Source organism: Sminthopsis crassicaudata, chromosome 6, assembly GCF_048593235.1.
Source record: "Sminthopsis crassicaudata isolate SCR6 chromosome 6, ASM4859323v1, whole genome shotgun sequence".
Lineage (NCBI taxonomy): Eukaryota > Metazoa > Chordata > Mammalia > Dasyuromorphia > Dasyuridae > Sminthopsis > Sminthopsis crassicaudata.
Window position 1 is genome coordinate 36,930,884 of NC_133622.1, and position 19,070 is coordinate 36,949,953.

General features: G+C 34.0%; 1 protein-coding gene across 1 annotated transcript in view; it reads right to left on the bottom strand.

Annotated features, from left to right (window-relative positions):
• Positions 1 to 19,070, bottom strand: part of CORIN (corin, serine peptidase) — a 182,369-nt gene that overhangs the window by 134,832 nt on the left and 28,467 nt on the right. Inside the window, 1 exon segment of the mRNA XM_074274153.1 lies at positions 6,426 to 6,570. Within this exon segment, the coding sequence (XP_074130254.1) occupies positions 6,426 to 6,570 (145 nt within the window).

Genomic DNA, 19,070 nt, shown 5'->3' on the forward strand with positions numbered 1-19,070 from the left:
TAGAGTTGTAATGAAGATGAAATGAGATAATATTTCCAAAGCATTTAAGACATACAAGCACTTAAATAGATCTTTACTTCTTTCCTTTTTCTTGTTTTGTCATTTCAGTCACATCTAACTCATGATTCCATTTGGGGTTTTTTTGGAAGAGATACTGGAATAGTTTGCCATTTCCTTCTCTAGCTCATTTTACAGATAAAGAAACTGAGGCAAATAGGGTTGAGTTGTGCCCAGGGTCACAAAGTAAATTTGAATTTAGATCTTCCTGACCAGGTCCAGCACACCATTACTGCGCTACCTCACTGCCTGTTTCTTTCTTACTTATATATGAATAAATTATGACTTCCTTGCAGCCCACAAAAGTGATGTAACTTCTAAAAGGGCCTAATTACTACACTCCAAGAGTAACCTTAACATTTAGTCTGTAACATAACTCCAACAGGTTATTTAGCTTTTAAAATAACACTTTTAATCAAAATTATTCCTCTATAATAAGAGTTCTAGAATTCAAAATAAAGGTTCTTTAGAATACAATAAAATGAAACTAACCAAATATACTTTTAAAAATGCTTCCAATTCACACATTCTTTAATAGTTGCATTTAAAAGATTTTCTTAGATTGTACATGTTTAACCTGTATTGGATTACTTGCTGCCTAAGGAAGGGTTGAGAAGGAAAGAGAGGGAGAAAACTTTGGAACAAAGTTTTGCAAGGGTGAATGTTGAAAACTATCTTTGCATATATTTTCAAAAATAAAAAGCTATTATGCTAAAAATAAATTAAGAAAATATTCTCTTAGACTTGCAATTATTTTTTCCTGTCATGCCATATCTAAATGAACATAACTATAAGTCAAATAAGATATTGTATTTTAGAATGTTTGATTTGTTGGGGATCCCCTTCTACTAAAGATCAGATTTGTGAATATTTTAATAGCTTCTAAAATGAATTTATATTTATCTGTTGCATGATTCTCCATGGGACTATGAATGCAATGGGATTTATGAAATAGAAATTGGTTTATTGTAATAATTTTATGATTTTTTAAATTTTTAAAAAGCTATTATTCAAAAAGACTTAACAATGTATTGCAAAGAATCTAATTACAGACCCACTAAATAAACTTGATGTTTCCTAGTTATAAATCTCCCCTGAGGACCAAGTTAGAGGCTCATGAAGACACAAATTCTCTTAGACTATTAGATTGCTATGTGGCATAATTACCTACATTAATAATAAATCCACACATTATCAAGTTCTCCCACTGTAGATCAGAGGAACAATTGGGACAAGAAGTCAACTACTTAATTTCTTATTTTCAATTCCTGAACCACATTGAGACTCTAATTTTTCATATGTGAAATCTGCATACACTACTCCAAGCTTTATTTAGGAAATAGAATAAAAATTCTTCCACAAATGTTCAAATGATGATATTAACTTCCTACTGTATTTGGGAATTTATATTTGTTTTATACTGAAACTAAACTAGAAACTACTCCCTTCTACCCAGCACTGGCACTCCAATCTATTGTGTATATATGACTTTATATGTGAGTGTATACATACACACGAATCTAGCCTTAAGGGTGAGGGAGCTCCTTTCTTATATTGTAGTTTTCTCCAGATGGAAAGAAATTAAGGGATCATAGATGATGGTACCACACGGGCACAGGAAACTTCAGAATTCTGGAACTCACTTCGGATTATAAGAGCAGGACCAGAGTAGACCATAAGCTAGCATGAGCAACAAATTGTAAGTGAAAGGAGAACTACCCTAAGTAGAATATAATTATGAGTAATTGGAGCTCATCCTGACCCACTTAAAGAGTCATCTAGCTGGACATATTTTTGTTTTCCTGAGTACTGCTACTTGGACCAAGGGAATTTATCTTCTCTCCATTCTCTCGCCTTTCAGACTCATCTCTGCCACATAAACTGGTATCACTTAGACTAGCTTCCTATTCTCCTTAAATTGTGCTTTTTAGTTGTACACGTTCTTGATCATGAGTTTTGTCTCTTCCCAAAGATATTCAGGTTTGTATTGCATCCTGAGCAAATACGAGATATTAAAGGAATAGGGAGGGATGAAGGGACCCTGTGTATCAATAACCTTAGACTTAAATGGGAGAATTTACTGAAGCTTGCTACTTCTCTTTCAACCTGATTTTCTCATCAAGGAAAACTTTTCTCCTAGAACAGACCCACATGTATAAATAATTGGTTATGCCCTTTCTATATCTTTATTAAAAATTATTATTCCTTTTTTTAACTAGAGAAATGTTAAGTTAACAAAATAACACTGGGATTGACCATTTGGCAAAAGGATGGATTTAAGAGGCAGAATTCATACTACACTGCTGATATCAAAATAGGATATCAGAGCTGGAAAAGACTCTAGAATGTCACCTAGTCCTGGGCTCTAAAACTTTTTCCACCAGAGAAATTTTTACATGAGCCCAGTTATATAAAATAGTTATTCAAATCAAACATTTATTGATAATAAATCATAAAGAAGTTTATTTTAAAAACAATTCTTTAATATACATATAATTTTGCCATTTGTTAAAGATGAAAGCAAATTTGCATACTAGTAAGATGGTTTACTTTTTTTTTTTTTTTTTGCTGAGGCAATTAGGGATAAGTGACTTGCTCAGGGCCACACAGGTAGGAAGTGTTATGTGAATGAGACCAGATTTGAACTTGGGTCCTCAGGGGTGGTGTTCTATTCACTGTACTACCTACCTGCCCCAGATGGTTTACTTTTAAATAAAGAATTAAATTTTGGTGTAATATTTGATCTTTTATTGTTGCCAAACTTTTCACAACTTTCACATTCAGTTACAAAATCCCATATAGGGCCACAATCCACAGTTTAAGCTTTGACAGTCCAACACATACAGATAAAAAACTGAACTCCAAGTTGCTTAATTACCTTGTCCAAAACCATACAGGATGAGGTATTGCTCACATGAGAATAAGATTACATATAGGTAAGATAAAATGAGATCATGGAGGGCTTTGAATGCCCAATTGAAAAGTAACTCCATCTGAGTAGCTTTTAGAAAATCTTAAGCAAAAGAATAATTTGGTGTTTTAGGAAATTTAACATAGATGTATTTTATGGGATTATGTCTCAATACAATACAAAAATGAAATATTTTAGTAGCAATCTAAAAAAATGATCGAGTGATTTGATTTTATAAAAAGACATTTTAAAAAGTCATGAAACATTTTGTAATCTTGATTGTATTTTGTGGGAAAACACAAGGGGTCTTTCAGAATTCATACAATACTAATTAAAGCATGAACTGAGATTTGTGTAATTCTAAAATCTGTAAAAGGAAAACTGGAAAAGCTGTAATCTACTAGGGAGTTACTAAGGAAAACATTAAAATTCAAGGGTCTTCTTGTTCAACTAGCAACTAGAAAGTTGCCTAGGAGGTGGAATGTTGCTTATTTGAGAGAAATTAGAAGTTAACTTTGTTGCAAGGGAAAAGATTGTAAAGCTCATATTGAGACACAAGGATGCCCTACCCTGTTGGAGTCTACACAGTTTTTCTTCTTTCTTTAAGTGGGGAAATAAATAGCGAGACTTCCTTTTAATAGAGAAGCTACCATGTCAAACATGGGCCATTTCTTTTCTTAAAGAGACAATAATGAAAAATCTAGAAAATGAAGTCAATAAAAAAAAGCATGGTTAACTAGCCTGATTTTAAAAAAGAGAAAAGAGTCAAGTTGTTTTCTATTAAAAATCTAAAATGAGAAATCACAATTTAAATGGAACTATAGGAAACTATTAGAAATTATCTGGTCTGATTATATGCCAACAAAACTGAAAACTTAAGATGAAATGAATGGTTACAAAAAAGAGCCATAAATGAAGGCTCAAAAAAATTCCCAGAGCAAATAAATGCAGTATGTTAACTACACAAGTGAATATTATCAATCATTCCAAGATCAACTAACTATAAAATTAAATTATTGGAAATAAGAAAAGAAGGGATACTTAAAAAAAACCTACATTTTTAATATACATTTTTAATATAAATAAAGGAGAGAAAGAAAATTCAAGACAACCCATAGTTTCTGGGGGGTTTTTTATTTAATTTTAGTAGTCTGGTAAAACCTATGGACTACTTTCTCAAGTAATGTTTTTAATAATTGAAAGAAATGTTAAATTTCTATTGTAAGTTAGTAAAAAAATAAATAAATAAGATACAATTTTTCCTACCCACATTCACAGACCTCTTGCAAACTATCCCTGAACTTCTTGATTAAGACTTCTATGGACCCTAGATTAGGAACCCATGTTATACACCAATATTTCTATTAAACATTCATGCAAGTATGTAAAATAAACAATTAAAGATACAACAATTCAAAAGATATCAGGAATTAATAGTTGATTTATTAGAATTCTATACACATACTAGATCATATAGCAATAAAATAATTTAAACCATGTTATTATAGCAATGGGTGTTTTAAAAGCTTTTGACAAAATACAAAACTGATTCCTGATAAAAATAAGCACATACATAAAATCCTAGAAAACATAAGAAAAAATGGACCTTTCACTTAATATAGTAGATAGTATCTCCCTAAAATCAAGAGCCAACATAATATATGATGAAGAAAAGTTAAAGGCTTTTCTACTAAGCTCAAGCAAAGATGCTCAAAATGTTTTTAAATGATAAATTCCAAATAAAATACTTTTGGGAAAAAAATTGTTCTATTTTATGCAAACTTCATCGCCTAAAGGAAAGACTGGGCTGAACATAAACCAACATACATTGTTCTGAACCAGATGTTATGGATAGAGATAAATACTAGGTGTCACTAATATTTTCAGCATCATTGTTATATTTTTCAGTAGGAAATCTAACATCTCCTGGCTGTAAAACTGTTAAAAACAGATGACCAGAGACCGTCATTGGCCATGGGAAGGTGAAAGGGGAAGAAAACAATAAGGAGATAACATGAAAAGCTGTTGAAGAAGAAAATAGTAAAAGAGGCAAAAATAGAGAGAAAATGCTTTGTAAGGAAACTAACAAATATTTTGCTGTTATATGTGATTAGCACTGAATATTATAAAAACATGCATGTGCACGATAAAATGCATAAAAATTGTTTTCCATAATATTTCTCTCCCATTTAAAAATTAACTCTGTGCCATATAACAAACTCTGTGCCAACATAAGTGGCAAAAACATTTTCAAAATCCAATTTTCCATTTAGAAACTACCTGATGTGCCCATAAACATTAAGATCTAGATTTGTATACTTCATCAAGTTCAAGAGCATTTTGTGCCATTTAAGTACATTTATTCTGCATTTAATTTGAGAATATATATGTCTATATAAAAGAATATTTACATGTATGAATATACAGGGAGAGACAGAGAGAGAGAAAGACAGAGACACAAACCCAGAGAGAGAGAGACAGAAAGAGACAGAGACACAGAGAAACAGAGAAAGAGAGAGAGGGAGAGAAATACAGAGATAAATACAGAGAGAGACACACACAGAGACATGCACAGAGAGACATACACAGAGAGACACAAGGCATGCGTTATTTTAATAATCTTTTGAAAATGAACAAAAATATCATGGCTGTTGCCTTCAAGTTTACAATCTAGAGGGCAGCTAGATGGGATAGTGAATAGAGAGCACTGGCCCTGGAGTAAGGAGCATCTGGGTACAAATCCAGCCTCAGACACTTAATACTCACTATCTGTAGGATTTTTGAGCAAAGCATGTAACCCCAATTGCTGTACCCCAAAAATATTTGTAACCTAAGTGAAAAACAGACCCTCCACATAAATGAAGTGACAGACTACTTCAAAGAAACATATCAAAGAAGTGATTGGATAGGTGCTGGGAAATGGGGGACATTTAATAAAAATCATGAATCAGAGAAAGTTTTTTGGATAAAATGGGGTTTTGGTGCAGTCTTTGAATTAGAGGAAAAACAGGCAAAGATATAGACTGGCTGAATGTCCCTTAGAACCCCAATAGTCCAAGTTTTATAAGAAAATGAGTTCCAAAAAGTGAAATGGCTGGACCAAAGTCACTGAAGCTAGAACCAGAATCTTATTCTTTAAGAGGTTCTAATATCCCTCCCAGCTCTAAATCTGTGATGCTTTCAGTCTGGTGACCTATTCAGTGTTTTCTCTGCTCTGATATTCTAACTCTAAAAGACGGGAGAAGGGCATTTTCTATGGAAGGACGTGAATGCATAAATTCTAGGAGAAGGAGCAAGATTTGGCCAGAAGATGGGCTTCATTCAGATGGAGGATGAATGAGAGTCGTACAGCGCCATGACACTTTCTCTTAAATAAGGCTCAGCAGTGGCGGCTCTTGCAGAATGTTTCTAACTTGGCTTTGTAGACTGATTTTTCTTCGACATTGGAATTACTCACCTACAAAGGTGAGCAGGATCACCAATAGGAGGACGAGGGCACAGATACACGGGATCAAGACCAGCAGTAAAAGGCGGAGGTTTTTGGCGGACGCCAGCTTCTGAGAACAACTGCCACCCATGCTGCTTTCATCAGCTCCCAAGACCTAAAACAAAGCAAACAAGACTTTTAATAAGATGAAGCAATTCAACAAATCGTACGTGATATTTAGTTAATATCGTCTGTAGATACAAACCGGATCGTGAGATTTAGAGGGAGAATGCTCATTAAAGCTTCTCTACACCATGCCTTCGATCTGAGGCAGTAAACTCGTTTATTGTTTAATATTTCAGCTTAGAAGTTTTATTCACAGATCTGAAAGCTGACAATACAGTGTCTAGATCCCTTGCCAATAATCACACAGCAAGAAGCAAAAGGGACAAGATTCAAATTCAGGTCCCTCTAATCAGTGGCTCAATAAACAAGCATTTGCTAAATGTTTACTTTGTGCTTCACCCTATGCTAAGTGACAGATAAAAAGGCAAAGATGAAGCAGATCTTATCTAAAGGAGTCTATATTCTATTAGGGTAGACATTTACATTTATATTAGATTCTTTTATTTTATATTTTATTATATAATAAACATTAAATAATATAACGTGATATATGATGTGTATAATACAATATTTAACAGTTAACAATAATATATAATACAATATGTAGATGATATATAATGTATGTCAAATATAATATATATTAAAATTATGTTATATTTTGTTACATTTACTTCATATTATTAAATATACATTTATATTATATAAGAGTACATATATATGCCCACATACAGCATACCCCCATACTATCACCAAGTCATTTTGGCTGGTTTGCCTAAAGGTCCTAATGGACATACTCATGTAACTCTCTCTGCCTCTTGCTTGTTTGGTGTTTGGATTTTTCTTAGTGGCCCTTTCCTTTTCAAGCCCAGTAAGGGGTTTCTGAGGGGAAAAAAACCCAGCCATGATCCTAGTTATTTATTTAACCCACCCATATATGTTCCCAAAGATCGCTCTCTTCCCCCATCAAATAACCTATTAACTCTCAACACTTGGCCCCTTAAATACCCTGCAATGTTTATTTGGATTTTTCAGGGAGAAATCTCAATACTTTAAAGCTAGCCTCATAAAACAGAGTTTTGTCCTCCCTTGGTTCCCAGTCTCACATTAACGTTAAAAGTCAAGAGAACTGGCCAAGATTCTAATGACCACCTGGATTTTAATAGACACGCATATTGAGAAAAAATATTTAATTTGCAAAATAGCAGTTTTTGAAGCAGCCATATTCTATTGCCATAAAAGCAGAGGGGAGATATGGTTGACTTCCCATCCACCCAGCTGTCCCTTAGGGAAGGGGTAAAGTAACAGAGTAAAGCAACCAAGTAAGATATTTTTCACATACAGAAAGACATGGGGGGAAGGGAAGAGGGAAGTCAAAATAAGTCATCTCAATCAGTGTCCTATTCCTGCATCTCAGATGGGTGCTGGTCCCTCTTGCATCTGTCACTGGGGAACAGGGACGCCTGGCAGCACAACCCACTGGGCAGAATTTGGCAGATGGATTCTATTGGGGATACTCTGCTGGCTCTAGACTCTACTAATTCTCACTCTTCTACCAAGCCATCATCCTCAGTTTACCCTTTTTGTATATCCCTGTCTCTCATTTGCTTACTTTTCCCCCAACATACCACCCCCTTTTAGACTCCAGGTCAAATGAACAAGCAAAAAGAATACTTCTTTTTTTTTATCTCCAAATACCTATCAGCCATTTCTAACTGGATGTCCCATAGACATCAATTCAGCATGTCTGAAACTGAACTTAACATCTTTCCCTTCTTCCTAACTCCATCCTGCAGCCAATCAGATCACAACACTGTTAATTCAAGCCTTGACTGACATCACCTCCCTTAATCTCATCTCCCCTCCGATTGGAGGGTAGAGCACCAAATTTCCCCTAATGTCTTCCTTTATAGAGAGCAGAAACTGGACTTTGGGATTCTCTCCACTCGAAATTGCCTGGGTTCATCTCCATGGAACAGGATGCCCCACACATGGTATCCTTTAGTGTTTTCTTCCCCCAACTTTCCCACCTCCTTTTACATTGTCTTCCCATGCCCTGTTTAAGTATAAGCCCTTTCTTTTTAATAACTAGGCTCTCAGTGCTTAGCCTGGCACATAGTAAGTGCTTAACGTTTATTAGATTGGAACTGCCATTCCCACAATCCTTTCAACTCACAATCTAGGTATGATCCTCGAGTCCTCCCTTTCCCATTCCATAATTAATCTGCTTGGACATTCTATATGCAACAATATTGGCTGATTTCACTTTCATTACATCCTCTTCCCCTTTGCCAATACATTTTATTTATTGTATTTCTTTAGCTAGTTCCTAAGAATATAAGAAAAAAAAATTTACTCAACAATTAGTTATTTGAAAATTTCCAGGATCACATTTTTTCCTAAGTGAAAAAAATCTATATTTACACTAATCCTGCCATATGTGGAATTAAACTTTGAAAAACTGGAATTCTCAGAGTATTGTTTAATTAATTTTTTTAATTAGCTTAAGAAGGCTTTTCATTATTGGGATCTTCTTTAAGAGAAATTTTGCCTTAGTAAGAATAATATACTGAACATATTTTTTTTCAAACTTGAGGGCTCTAGTAGTGCCTTGAGGTGATCCTTCTGAGCATCAATGACAATTAAACGGTTCTGAAGGTACAGATATGGGAGTTAGGAACCATTATGTATTGAACCCAGCATGTAGCCTAAAAAGATATTGTATAGCACTTTTTTAAAAAGTAAAAGAAATTAATCTCAGATTCATGGAATTCCAGAAGTGGAAAAAATTCACTGTAGGAGACAAAGTAGATAGAATGGAGACAGAGCACCTGGGTTTAAATACTCACTCTTCTACTAAAGTGGTGACCTGACACAAGTCAATTAATCTCTCCATCCCTCAGTTTCCTCACCTATGAAGAGGTGGAGAGGACTATATGACCTGTGAGCCCCTTTCCTCCTCTGAATGGTGATTTAGACTTATTTTTTAAAATAATTCCTATTATTCCTAATGGGAATAATTCCTATTAACTGAGAATTTATGGGGGAGTTTTTTCTGTCCACAATATTTCTATCACAGAATAACCCTAGAGGGATATAGCTACACTTGTATTGCATCAGTAACACAGTCTAATTCCAACATTCTTTTTCTTGTACCCATTAATTACCAATGGGGGGGTAGGCTTATATAAGAAAGCTTTATGATTGACCCTTGGACACAAAAGGATTATTTCAGACCCAGATTATTTCAGCTCAAAAATTGGAACATATCCAGTTCTACATGAAGCACTACCCCCAGCTAATTGTGCTGAGATTAAAAATCAGCCATTATAAATCACCCTACCAGAGACAAAAAATATCTCTGGTTTATTAAGTGGTGAAAAGGGATACAGCCACATAGGGTTTATGAAAAGTCTATGTTATAAATAACTACCATCCAATCATTAATGGCTCAGAGAGTTTGGAAATCAGTTTTCCTTCACGTTTAAGAAACTGTACTTTGGTTTGGGAACACAGTAATTCAGCAAAAGCCCATTTCTGTCCTATCCCAAGGTTTCTTAGGCTAAGAAAGCACAGGAATTTCAACATGCCAGCATTCTGAACTCCCAGTTCCACAGAAAGCAAAATGAAATATAAGTTACAGTAAATAGAGCTTTCAACATTTAAATGATAAAGCAACAATCCTTACTCCATGCAGGGAATAACGCAATAATCTAATTATTTTACTTGCATCCAGTCTCTATCTTGCTCTCACCTAGTTTGCACACAGTTGCCAGGTTAATCTTCCTAAAACAGTGTTCTCATTTCATCATTACCTTTTAAAAAAAACCTTCAATAGTTCCTTATTGTTTTTAGAATCACCTGGTATCTGGAAAGTGAAGGGATGCCCATCAATTGGGGAATGGCTGGATAAGTTTGTGGAATATGAATGTAATGGAATATTACTGTTCTATAAGAAACAACCAGCAGGATGATTTTTCAGAAAGGCCTGGAGAGATTTAAATGAACTGATGCTAAGAAAAGTGAATAGAATCAGGAGAACATTGTATACAGCAAAAGCAAGATTATGTTATCAACTCTGATGGACTTGGCTCTTTTCAACAATGTGATTCAAGACCATTTCAATAGATTTATGATGAAGAGTGCCATCTGCATCCAGAGAGAGGACCATGGTGACTGAATGTGGATCACAATATAGTATTTTTACCTTGTTTGCTTGTTTTTTGTTTTCTTTTTCTTTATTTTGGATCTGATTTTTCTCATGAAGCATAATATGGAAATATATTTGGAAGAATTGCACATGTTTAATCTATGTTAGATTACTTGCTGTCTATAGGAGGGAGGTGAGGGTGAGAGAGGGGGAAAATGGAATAAGGTTTTGCAAGGGTGAATGATGAAACCCATCTTTGCATGTATTTTGAAAATAAAAAGCTATTATTTTTAAAAATCACCTGGTATCCAAGATCCACAATCTGCCTGTAAAATCTCTTTTTTTTATTCATTTTTCCAAATTATCCCCTCCCTCCCTCCACTCCCTCCCCCCAATGACAGGCAATCCCATACATTTTACATGTGTTACAATATAACTTAGATACAACATATGTGTGTAAATACCATTTTCTTGTTGCACATTAATTATTAGCTTCCGAAGGTATAAGTAACCTGGGTAGATAGACAGTAGTGCTAACAATTTACATTCGCTTCCCAGTGTTCCTTCTCTGGGTGTAGTTATTTCTGTCCATCATTGATCAACTGGAAGTGAGTTGGATCTTCTTTATGTTGAAGATTTCCACTTCCATCAGAATACATCCTCATACAGTATTGTTGTTGAAGTGTACAGAGATCTTCTGGTTCTGCTCATTTCACTCAGCATCAGTTGATTTAAGTCTCTCCAAGCCTCTCTGTATTCCTCCTGCTGGTCATTTCTTACAGAGCAATAATATTCCATAACCTTCATATATCACAATTGTAAAATCTCTTTTAACATTATCCTCTACTTATGCTCTATAAAGAATTTCTATTATAAATAGACTAAATTTCCCACCAGCCTTGAAATATGTCTTATAATTTCCCACTTTTATGTTTTTGCTTATACCATTCCTTTCACCTAAAAATTTCTTGTCCAGTCATCCTATTTATCCTAATATTCACTATCATCTTATCCGTAGGAGAAGAATAACAGAAACCAACTATTCTTAAAAAAAACAGTTTTAGTAAATTGTAAGCTCAAATATCAGTCTCAGTATTAATACTCAATATTAGTATGATGTGACTATCCAAAAAAGCTATTAAAATTTTAAACTGCATTAAAAGGGAAACACCTTCTAGAAATCATAAAGATGATCCCTCTGTAGTCTACCCTCATCATTCCTTAGCTAAGGTACTGTACTCGGTGGAAAATGCCCACAAAAGGGGCAACCAGGATGGCCAACAGTCCTAGAGTCCACGATTTGAGGGTTGACTGAAAAACTTAAGATTTATATAGGAGAAAAATATATAGAGAACTGACCGTAATTTATAAGAAACCGAACCATTCTCCAATTGATAAATGGTCAAAGGATATGAACAGACAATTCTCAGAGGAAGAAATTGAAACTATATCCACTCACATGAAAGAGTGTTCCAAATCACTACTGATCAGAGAAATGCAAATTAAGACCACTCTGAGATACCACTACACACCTGTCAGATTGGCTAAGATGACAGGAACAAATAATGACAAATGTTGGAGGGGATGTGGGGAAAGTGGGACACTAATACATTGCTGGTGGAGTTGTGAAAGAATCCAGCCATTCTGGAGAGCAATCTGGAATTATGCCCAAAAAGTTATCAAACTGTGCATACCCTTTGACCCAGCAGCGCTACTACTGGGATTATATCCCAAAGAAATACTAAAGAGCGGAAAGAGACATATATGTGCCAAAATGTTTGTGGCAGCTCTTTTTGTTGTAGCTAGAAACTGGAGGATGAATGGATGTCCATCAGTTGGAGAATGGTTGGGTAAATTGTGGTATATGAAGGTTATGGAATATTATTGCTCGGCAAGAAATGACCAGCAGGAGGAATATAGAGAGGCCTGGAGAGACTTAAATCAACTGATGCTGAGTGAAATGAGCAGAACCAGAAGATCACTGTATACTTCAACAACAATACTGTATGAGGATGTATTCTGATGGAAGTGGAAATCTTCAACATAAAGAAGATCCAACTCACTTCCAGTTGATCAATGATGGACAGGGGTAGCTGCACCCAGAGAAGAAACACTGGGAGGGGAATCAAAATTGTTAGCACTAATATCTGTCTGCCCAGGTTGCATGTACCTTCGGATTCTATTGTTTATTGTGCAACAAGAAAATGATATTCGCACACATGTATTGTACCTAGACTATATTGTAACACATGTAAAATGTATGGTATTGCCTGTCGTCGGGGGGAGGGAATAGAGGGAGGGGGGGTAATTTGGAAAAATGAATACAAGGGATAATATTATAAAATATATATATATATATATAATAAAAAAAAAAGATTTATATAGGAGAATAGTCTCAGAAGTGACATGAAAGCAATTGTGTGGATTGGGGACTTTTCTCATTTTTGCTTGGTCCTAGTAAATAGAATCAGGAACAATAAGTTTAGAAGTTAGCAAAGGGGAATTTAGGCTTGATGCCAGGAAAAGCTTGCCAGCCATGGGAGCTGTCCAAAAATAGCATAGCATCCCTCAAAAAGTGATGGACTCTGCCTCCCTTAGAGGTCTTCAAGCAGAGACTAGACGATCATTCATCAAGCAAGTTAAAGCGGAGAAATTCCTTACATGTAGGTTGACCTAGATGATCACTGAGGTCTCTTTCAACTCTCCAATTCTGTGATTGTGCAAAAACAGTCCAAACCGAGTCATCCGTGAAAGTTTTCTTGACCACATTCTCCCAAAGGGATTTCTTTGCTTCTGAACTATTCATTTGACTAGCAAACAGTTTATTATATTAACATTAAGACGCTGACAATGACTGTGGACCAGAACAAATATGCGCAGAAGAGGTCCAGGCTAGAGGCAACATGAATGTCAAAGTACTGAAGGATTTATTCTCAAGATATGGAAAGGAGATAGAGGGGGATGCCAAATGACTTGAAAAAATACCTGCACTTAATATTTTCTGTCACTTTTTTTAAAAATAATAAACTTTCATGCCTAATTTCCCATCTCTTCAAAGATTTTGTGAACATAATGGATATATATTTGAAAGGTGCCCCTGATAAAGGTAAGAAGGGCTGGCTTTTGCAAATGCCATTTGACGGCAAACTACTTGTTTATAGTCACATAACTGATTGAAAGTTTTAAAGGTTACAAGATCCCATTGTTCTGTTTATTGGCTATTATTTTTTTTTAATTGATTTGGCAATATGAAATTCAGCCCTGAATGTTATTCTCCAACAATTATCTCCTATGCATTAAAGATGTGGAACATACACTATCCCCTCAAAATTAGTAGGATGAAAAGGGGGAAAAAGGAAGAAATTTATATTAAATGCCAAATGTATATCCATTCTGACATTGTTATATATGATCACTGTCATACTCAAAAGAAATAGAAAAAGAATTTTATTCTATGAATAATTGTGTTTAAGATCTCAAAGTGTCATTATTATTAGTGGCTTGAGATGTGGATAGAAAATCCATTGAATGAGAGTTCAAAAACAATAGAATAAACAAAGTCTATTTCTGTTCAACAGAACCATTCTTGAGACTCAGAGTTTGAATACAATCATGTGGTAGTGGACTATCTCTGGGAGACCTCTTATGAAAGCAGGTTGAGTCAATCCAGAGAGAGAGAGAGAATTGATAATCCTGGGTAAGAAGTGGAAGTCCCTGTAGTGGGAATTATAACCAGATTTCAATGAAGAGATACATTGCCAAATTATAGATATAATAAAGGTACTTTTATTTGAAAGCCTCAAATTTTTAATATCAAATAAAGCATAAAGCAGGGAGAGAAACCCTCCAAAGGGATTTAATTCTATTAACTTCAGAGTTCAAATTAAAGAAAGATTTCTTAGTACTAGGGAGGTCCTTCACAAACTCCTTTTTTGCAAATGACATAATGTTAATTGCATCAAGCTCTGGATCATTGCATAGTCTCCTAAATGAGAGTCATAATCTTTCAAAACAGGGTTTGGACCAACTAGTCATATCAAGTAAATGAAGAAATCCTTTTGTTTAGATGAACTTTCCATGAAATTAAATCATAAATTTATATAATTGGGACAAATGGACAATAAACTGGGCCCAGAGTAAGCTGGAGGAAAAGAACAGGATTGCATTTCAGAAATTATTCAGACTTTCAATGACTTGAAACATCTCCCTGAGACAAAGAATTGTTAAACACAACACAATTTCTAAATGATATATTGAAAGAGGTAGAGAAAACAAGAATCTTCTGGTGTTACTCTTTGTTTCTTACTAAAATATTACTAATTGGAACAAAATCCTTCTTATTTTCATTCCTTTTATCCCTTTTGACATCTGTTGATTCGTTATCACCGTTTTTGGATAGAATGGAAAGAGGTACAGGGCAGGGAAGTGATATGTACAAGATCTCCTAAACATACTATTCTGACAATTGCCTTCAAAAACTACCATGTTAACACAATATTAAAGTATCGATATTCTCCCAGTAACACTATGTGACTATAAGCCATGGTATACCAGTGTCTGAAAAATTAAAAATATGAGTTACCCAATGAGCAATGGAAAGTGCATGGCAGAAATGGATAGGCTAATATCACTAAGGAGAAATTGTATGGGAGAAATCATATAAAAGATCAGAAACATGTACACATGAAAAGGATGTAGACCAGGAATATGACAAATGTATGACTGAAATGAATGTATACATGCATGTATATGATTATAGATATTGATGTATATGTGATTAAAAATATATGTACATATGTATGTATATATATATACATACACACAGTTAAATATGTCAACACTTAATTATAGTCTTTGTTAAGGAGATGGTGAAGAGGAAAGGGGGAAAAGTAAAAATTGCACAGCAGAGAACAAAAGAAAACCTACAAGGAAACAAAGATGGACAGCTCTGAACACAATGTGCAGTATTCATCATATAAGTTCTCAAATGGAAATTTGTCTCATTTTTGAATCATTTCATGTTCTGCCATGCACATGGCAAATTTTTTTCATCATTTTTTCTATTTTCTATTTAAGTTTTAAATAAATTCATAAACTTAAAAATATGTTAAATAATTGATTGACATTAAGGAAGCTCTACTAGTATCTAGGAAATGTTCATCAATATAGAGGAAGGTCCCCAATATGTTGAAGGATTTATGGAAGGGCATACACAAAATCACAGACTTATTGAGCCTCAATCTGTACTAATGGAGGCAGTAATCTCTTTGATGAAATCAGAGATTCATTCAGGTATTAAAGTAACTTCTAGAGGATATAAGTATTTTCCTGAGCTATTATTTAATTTTTGCAATATTATTAATTTTTCAATATTTATAAACTGTTAACCTGGTTAGATGAGGTAAGTTTCCAAAAGGCACAAAGCTCTTCTTATCCTCCATAGTATTTTTTTTGCAGCAATTGTCAGAATAGCATGTTCAGGAATCTTATAAATATCACTTCCTTGTCCTATACCTCTTTTCATTCTATCCAAAAATGGTGATAACGGATCAATATCAAAAAGGAATAAAAATAAGCAGGATTTTGTTCCAATTAGTAATATTTTAGTAAGAAACAAAGAACAACAGAAGATTCTTGTGTTCTCTACATCTTTCAATGTATCATTTAAAATGTAGTCTGCTTTTAATATCATTTGTAAAAGCCTATTTTTTCCTTACTCATTTTTTCCTCCATGATAATTTGTAGACATTTATATATTTGAATTCTAACAAAATCATATAGAAGGAAAGTAGGCACCCAGGTGGTAGTAACTGATCACAATTGTCTTATTTTTTTTATATTAATAAGGTCTGGGGTTCTTTCCACACCTTGTTATCTTTTTTTTCCTTCTGGTACCTTTTCAATTAATCTCTCAGCATTTTCACAATTTTATTGCCTCATGCATTGATCTCCTATGGGGGCTCTGAGTTTAATCCAGCTCCTTTTTCCATCTTTGTTCTCTGTAATGCCATTTCTACATCCTCTATAAGCACAGACAGAATTTAGATATCAGATTCCAAGTTTTGATCCAATTGTCCTTAGAGACAAAAAAAAGTTTGTTTAAAAAAAAATCTTTGCATACTTTTTATTTTTTTCTTCTATGTTGTTCTTCTCTTTTTCAGTCTCAAATGCCCCAGAATGATTTTGCTTAGTTGCATCTCACTAAACTTGCTTTTAATTAGCCATATTGGTGTTGGTTTTTTTTTTAAACCATTGTCATATACACTTGCCTCTGCATTAAAGTTACTGAAGATAGAAATATATGCTGATTTAATTTTTAGGAATGTCATAGAATTTCCCTACTTTATCTTTTGCAATAGATGGTGGTATAAGAGCTGCAATCATTTTCATGACAGTCTTTTTTGCAAATATTTTTTAAGAATAGTGGAAGTATCTTCAGGAACACAATAAAAATGTATTTTATTGTATTAAATAAATTGTATTAGATAAATAAATAATAATTTTATTATATTAAATAAAATGGCCTCTCTAATGAGAATCTATAAGCCTTATTTCCATTTAGCTACAACTTCTCTCTTTCTTCTTGAATATTTTATCTTAGCTCAGTCATATATCCCAATTTGGCAGGATCTGATCCCATGAGAGAATGCCATTTAATAAAACACAGATATTTACATGTGGTTCTTCAAAACCCAAAATCCTTCAGAAGATTTGCAGCTATTAAGAATGGGCTCCAAAATGGTTTTTAGTTGACATATGGTATGTATATGTATATAAATAGATTGGGGGAGGGGTGACATATGGCATGTACAGCTATACTGGGAGAAAGAATGTTGCCTGGTATATAAAAACTAATTCATTATCAATAAAGTAATAAGAAATTTAGCAAATATGCACATGCATATGTATACTTGGTACTGATAGCAGCATCTTGTGTAGTCTTATATATTCTAGAATTCCTATACTTTTCCTTAATCCAGCTCCATGATTAGGGGAACTGATCTTATTTACTGTATAATAACAATACTTATTGTCTCATTCAGCAAATTTTCAGCATGCTTAAGTATTTATTTGAAGCTTTCACAACCAGAACGTCATGATTATGTCATGGATTCAAGATTATAATCTTATTTATTGTGTAATAATAATTATCATATTTATTGTCTCATTCAGTAAAATACCACTCTGAGACAAAGCAATGGTCAGTTATCCAAAGCCTTTGCCACCTACTAGTTATAGTAAAGTGGGACTTTACCTGTCTTCATCTGAGTTTCCTAGTTTGAAACGTGAAAAAATAATAAAGCACGGATTTATGCCAAAGCCAACATTATAGGAATGCTAAAAACAATGAGTCAAATAACTACTTCCCTTAACCAAAACTTCCCAAAATGATGTTGAATGACAGTAGTTTTCATATTCTGTTCTGTGGCCAAAGACATAAACAATGGGGTTATTTCCTCTTCACTTGAATGATCCCCACTAAGTACTATGCCCTCTTATGCAGTGTCAAATCACACGAAGTGGAAGAATGGAGAAGTAGGATAGAAGAGATACAATGGTACAAGATATTTTTATAGAATCAAGAAAATATATCTGTAATTGGGATGAAGAATAGATATAACACAATATAGCAGAGACCATCTTAAAGGCCAGTATCACCAAGGAATACAATAGCAGCATACTGTGCTCTTTAATAGAATACTAAATGAAATCTTTCCATCCCTGGAGCAAGAACTCTTGATAATGGCTGTCTTTGTGGGAAAAGGTTCCTTGACCATTTGGCTTTACCTAGCCCTGATCTTATTAAGGTTCTGATTGTTATTTATGGAATTCCAGCTTTTCCTCCAATTTCTGGTTCTCTTAAGGTCCCAACAGGTCCATGAATTCTTCTTTGAAGGAGTTCTGCAATATCATATTGGCATGTAAGATGATTCCTTAAATAAATGCTTTTTCAACTTATTTTATTTACTGTAACCTCTCACAAAGCTCCAGGCCTTTTAAAAAAATTCTAATAATTATTTGACATGATCTATCCATTTCATTAAAAATGATTAAGAATTTATCATTTTCTAATTAATTCCTTCTATTAAATATTCAATAATTCAGTATTTACCTGAGAACCCATATTTTAGGACACTTTTAGGACAAAAATTACAGAGTGATAAAAGGACAGAAAAATTACAATCAGCTTTGATAAAGATTATGTCCATGCCAGCAAAATTACAGAGCCATCAAAATGCCTCTGGTGCATTTACTTTTGGTTCAGTTCTGTGGTTCAGTATTTCTATAACTTAATTGTTTTATATATGGATTTAAAATTTGAATCCAGAAAAGAATAATAAGATCATCTCTACTTAAACCTGACAAAAATATTGCACCCCAGGGGAAATTCTGAACAGAAG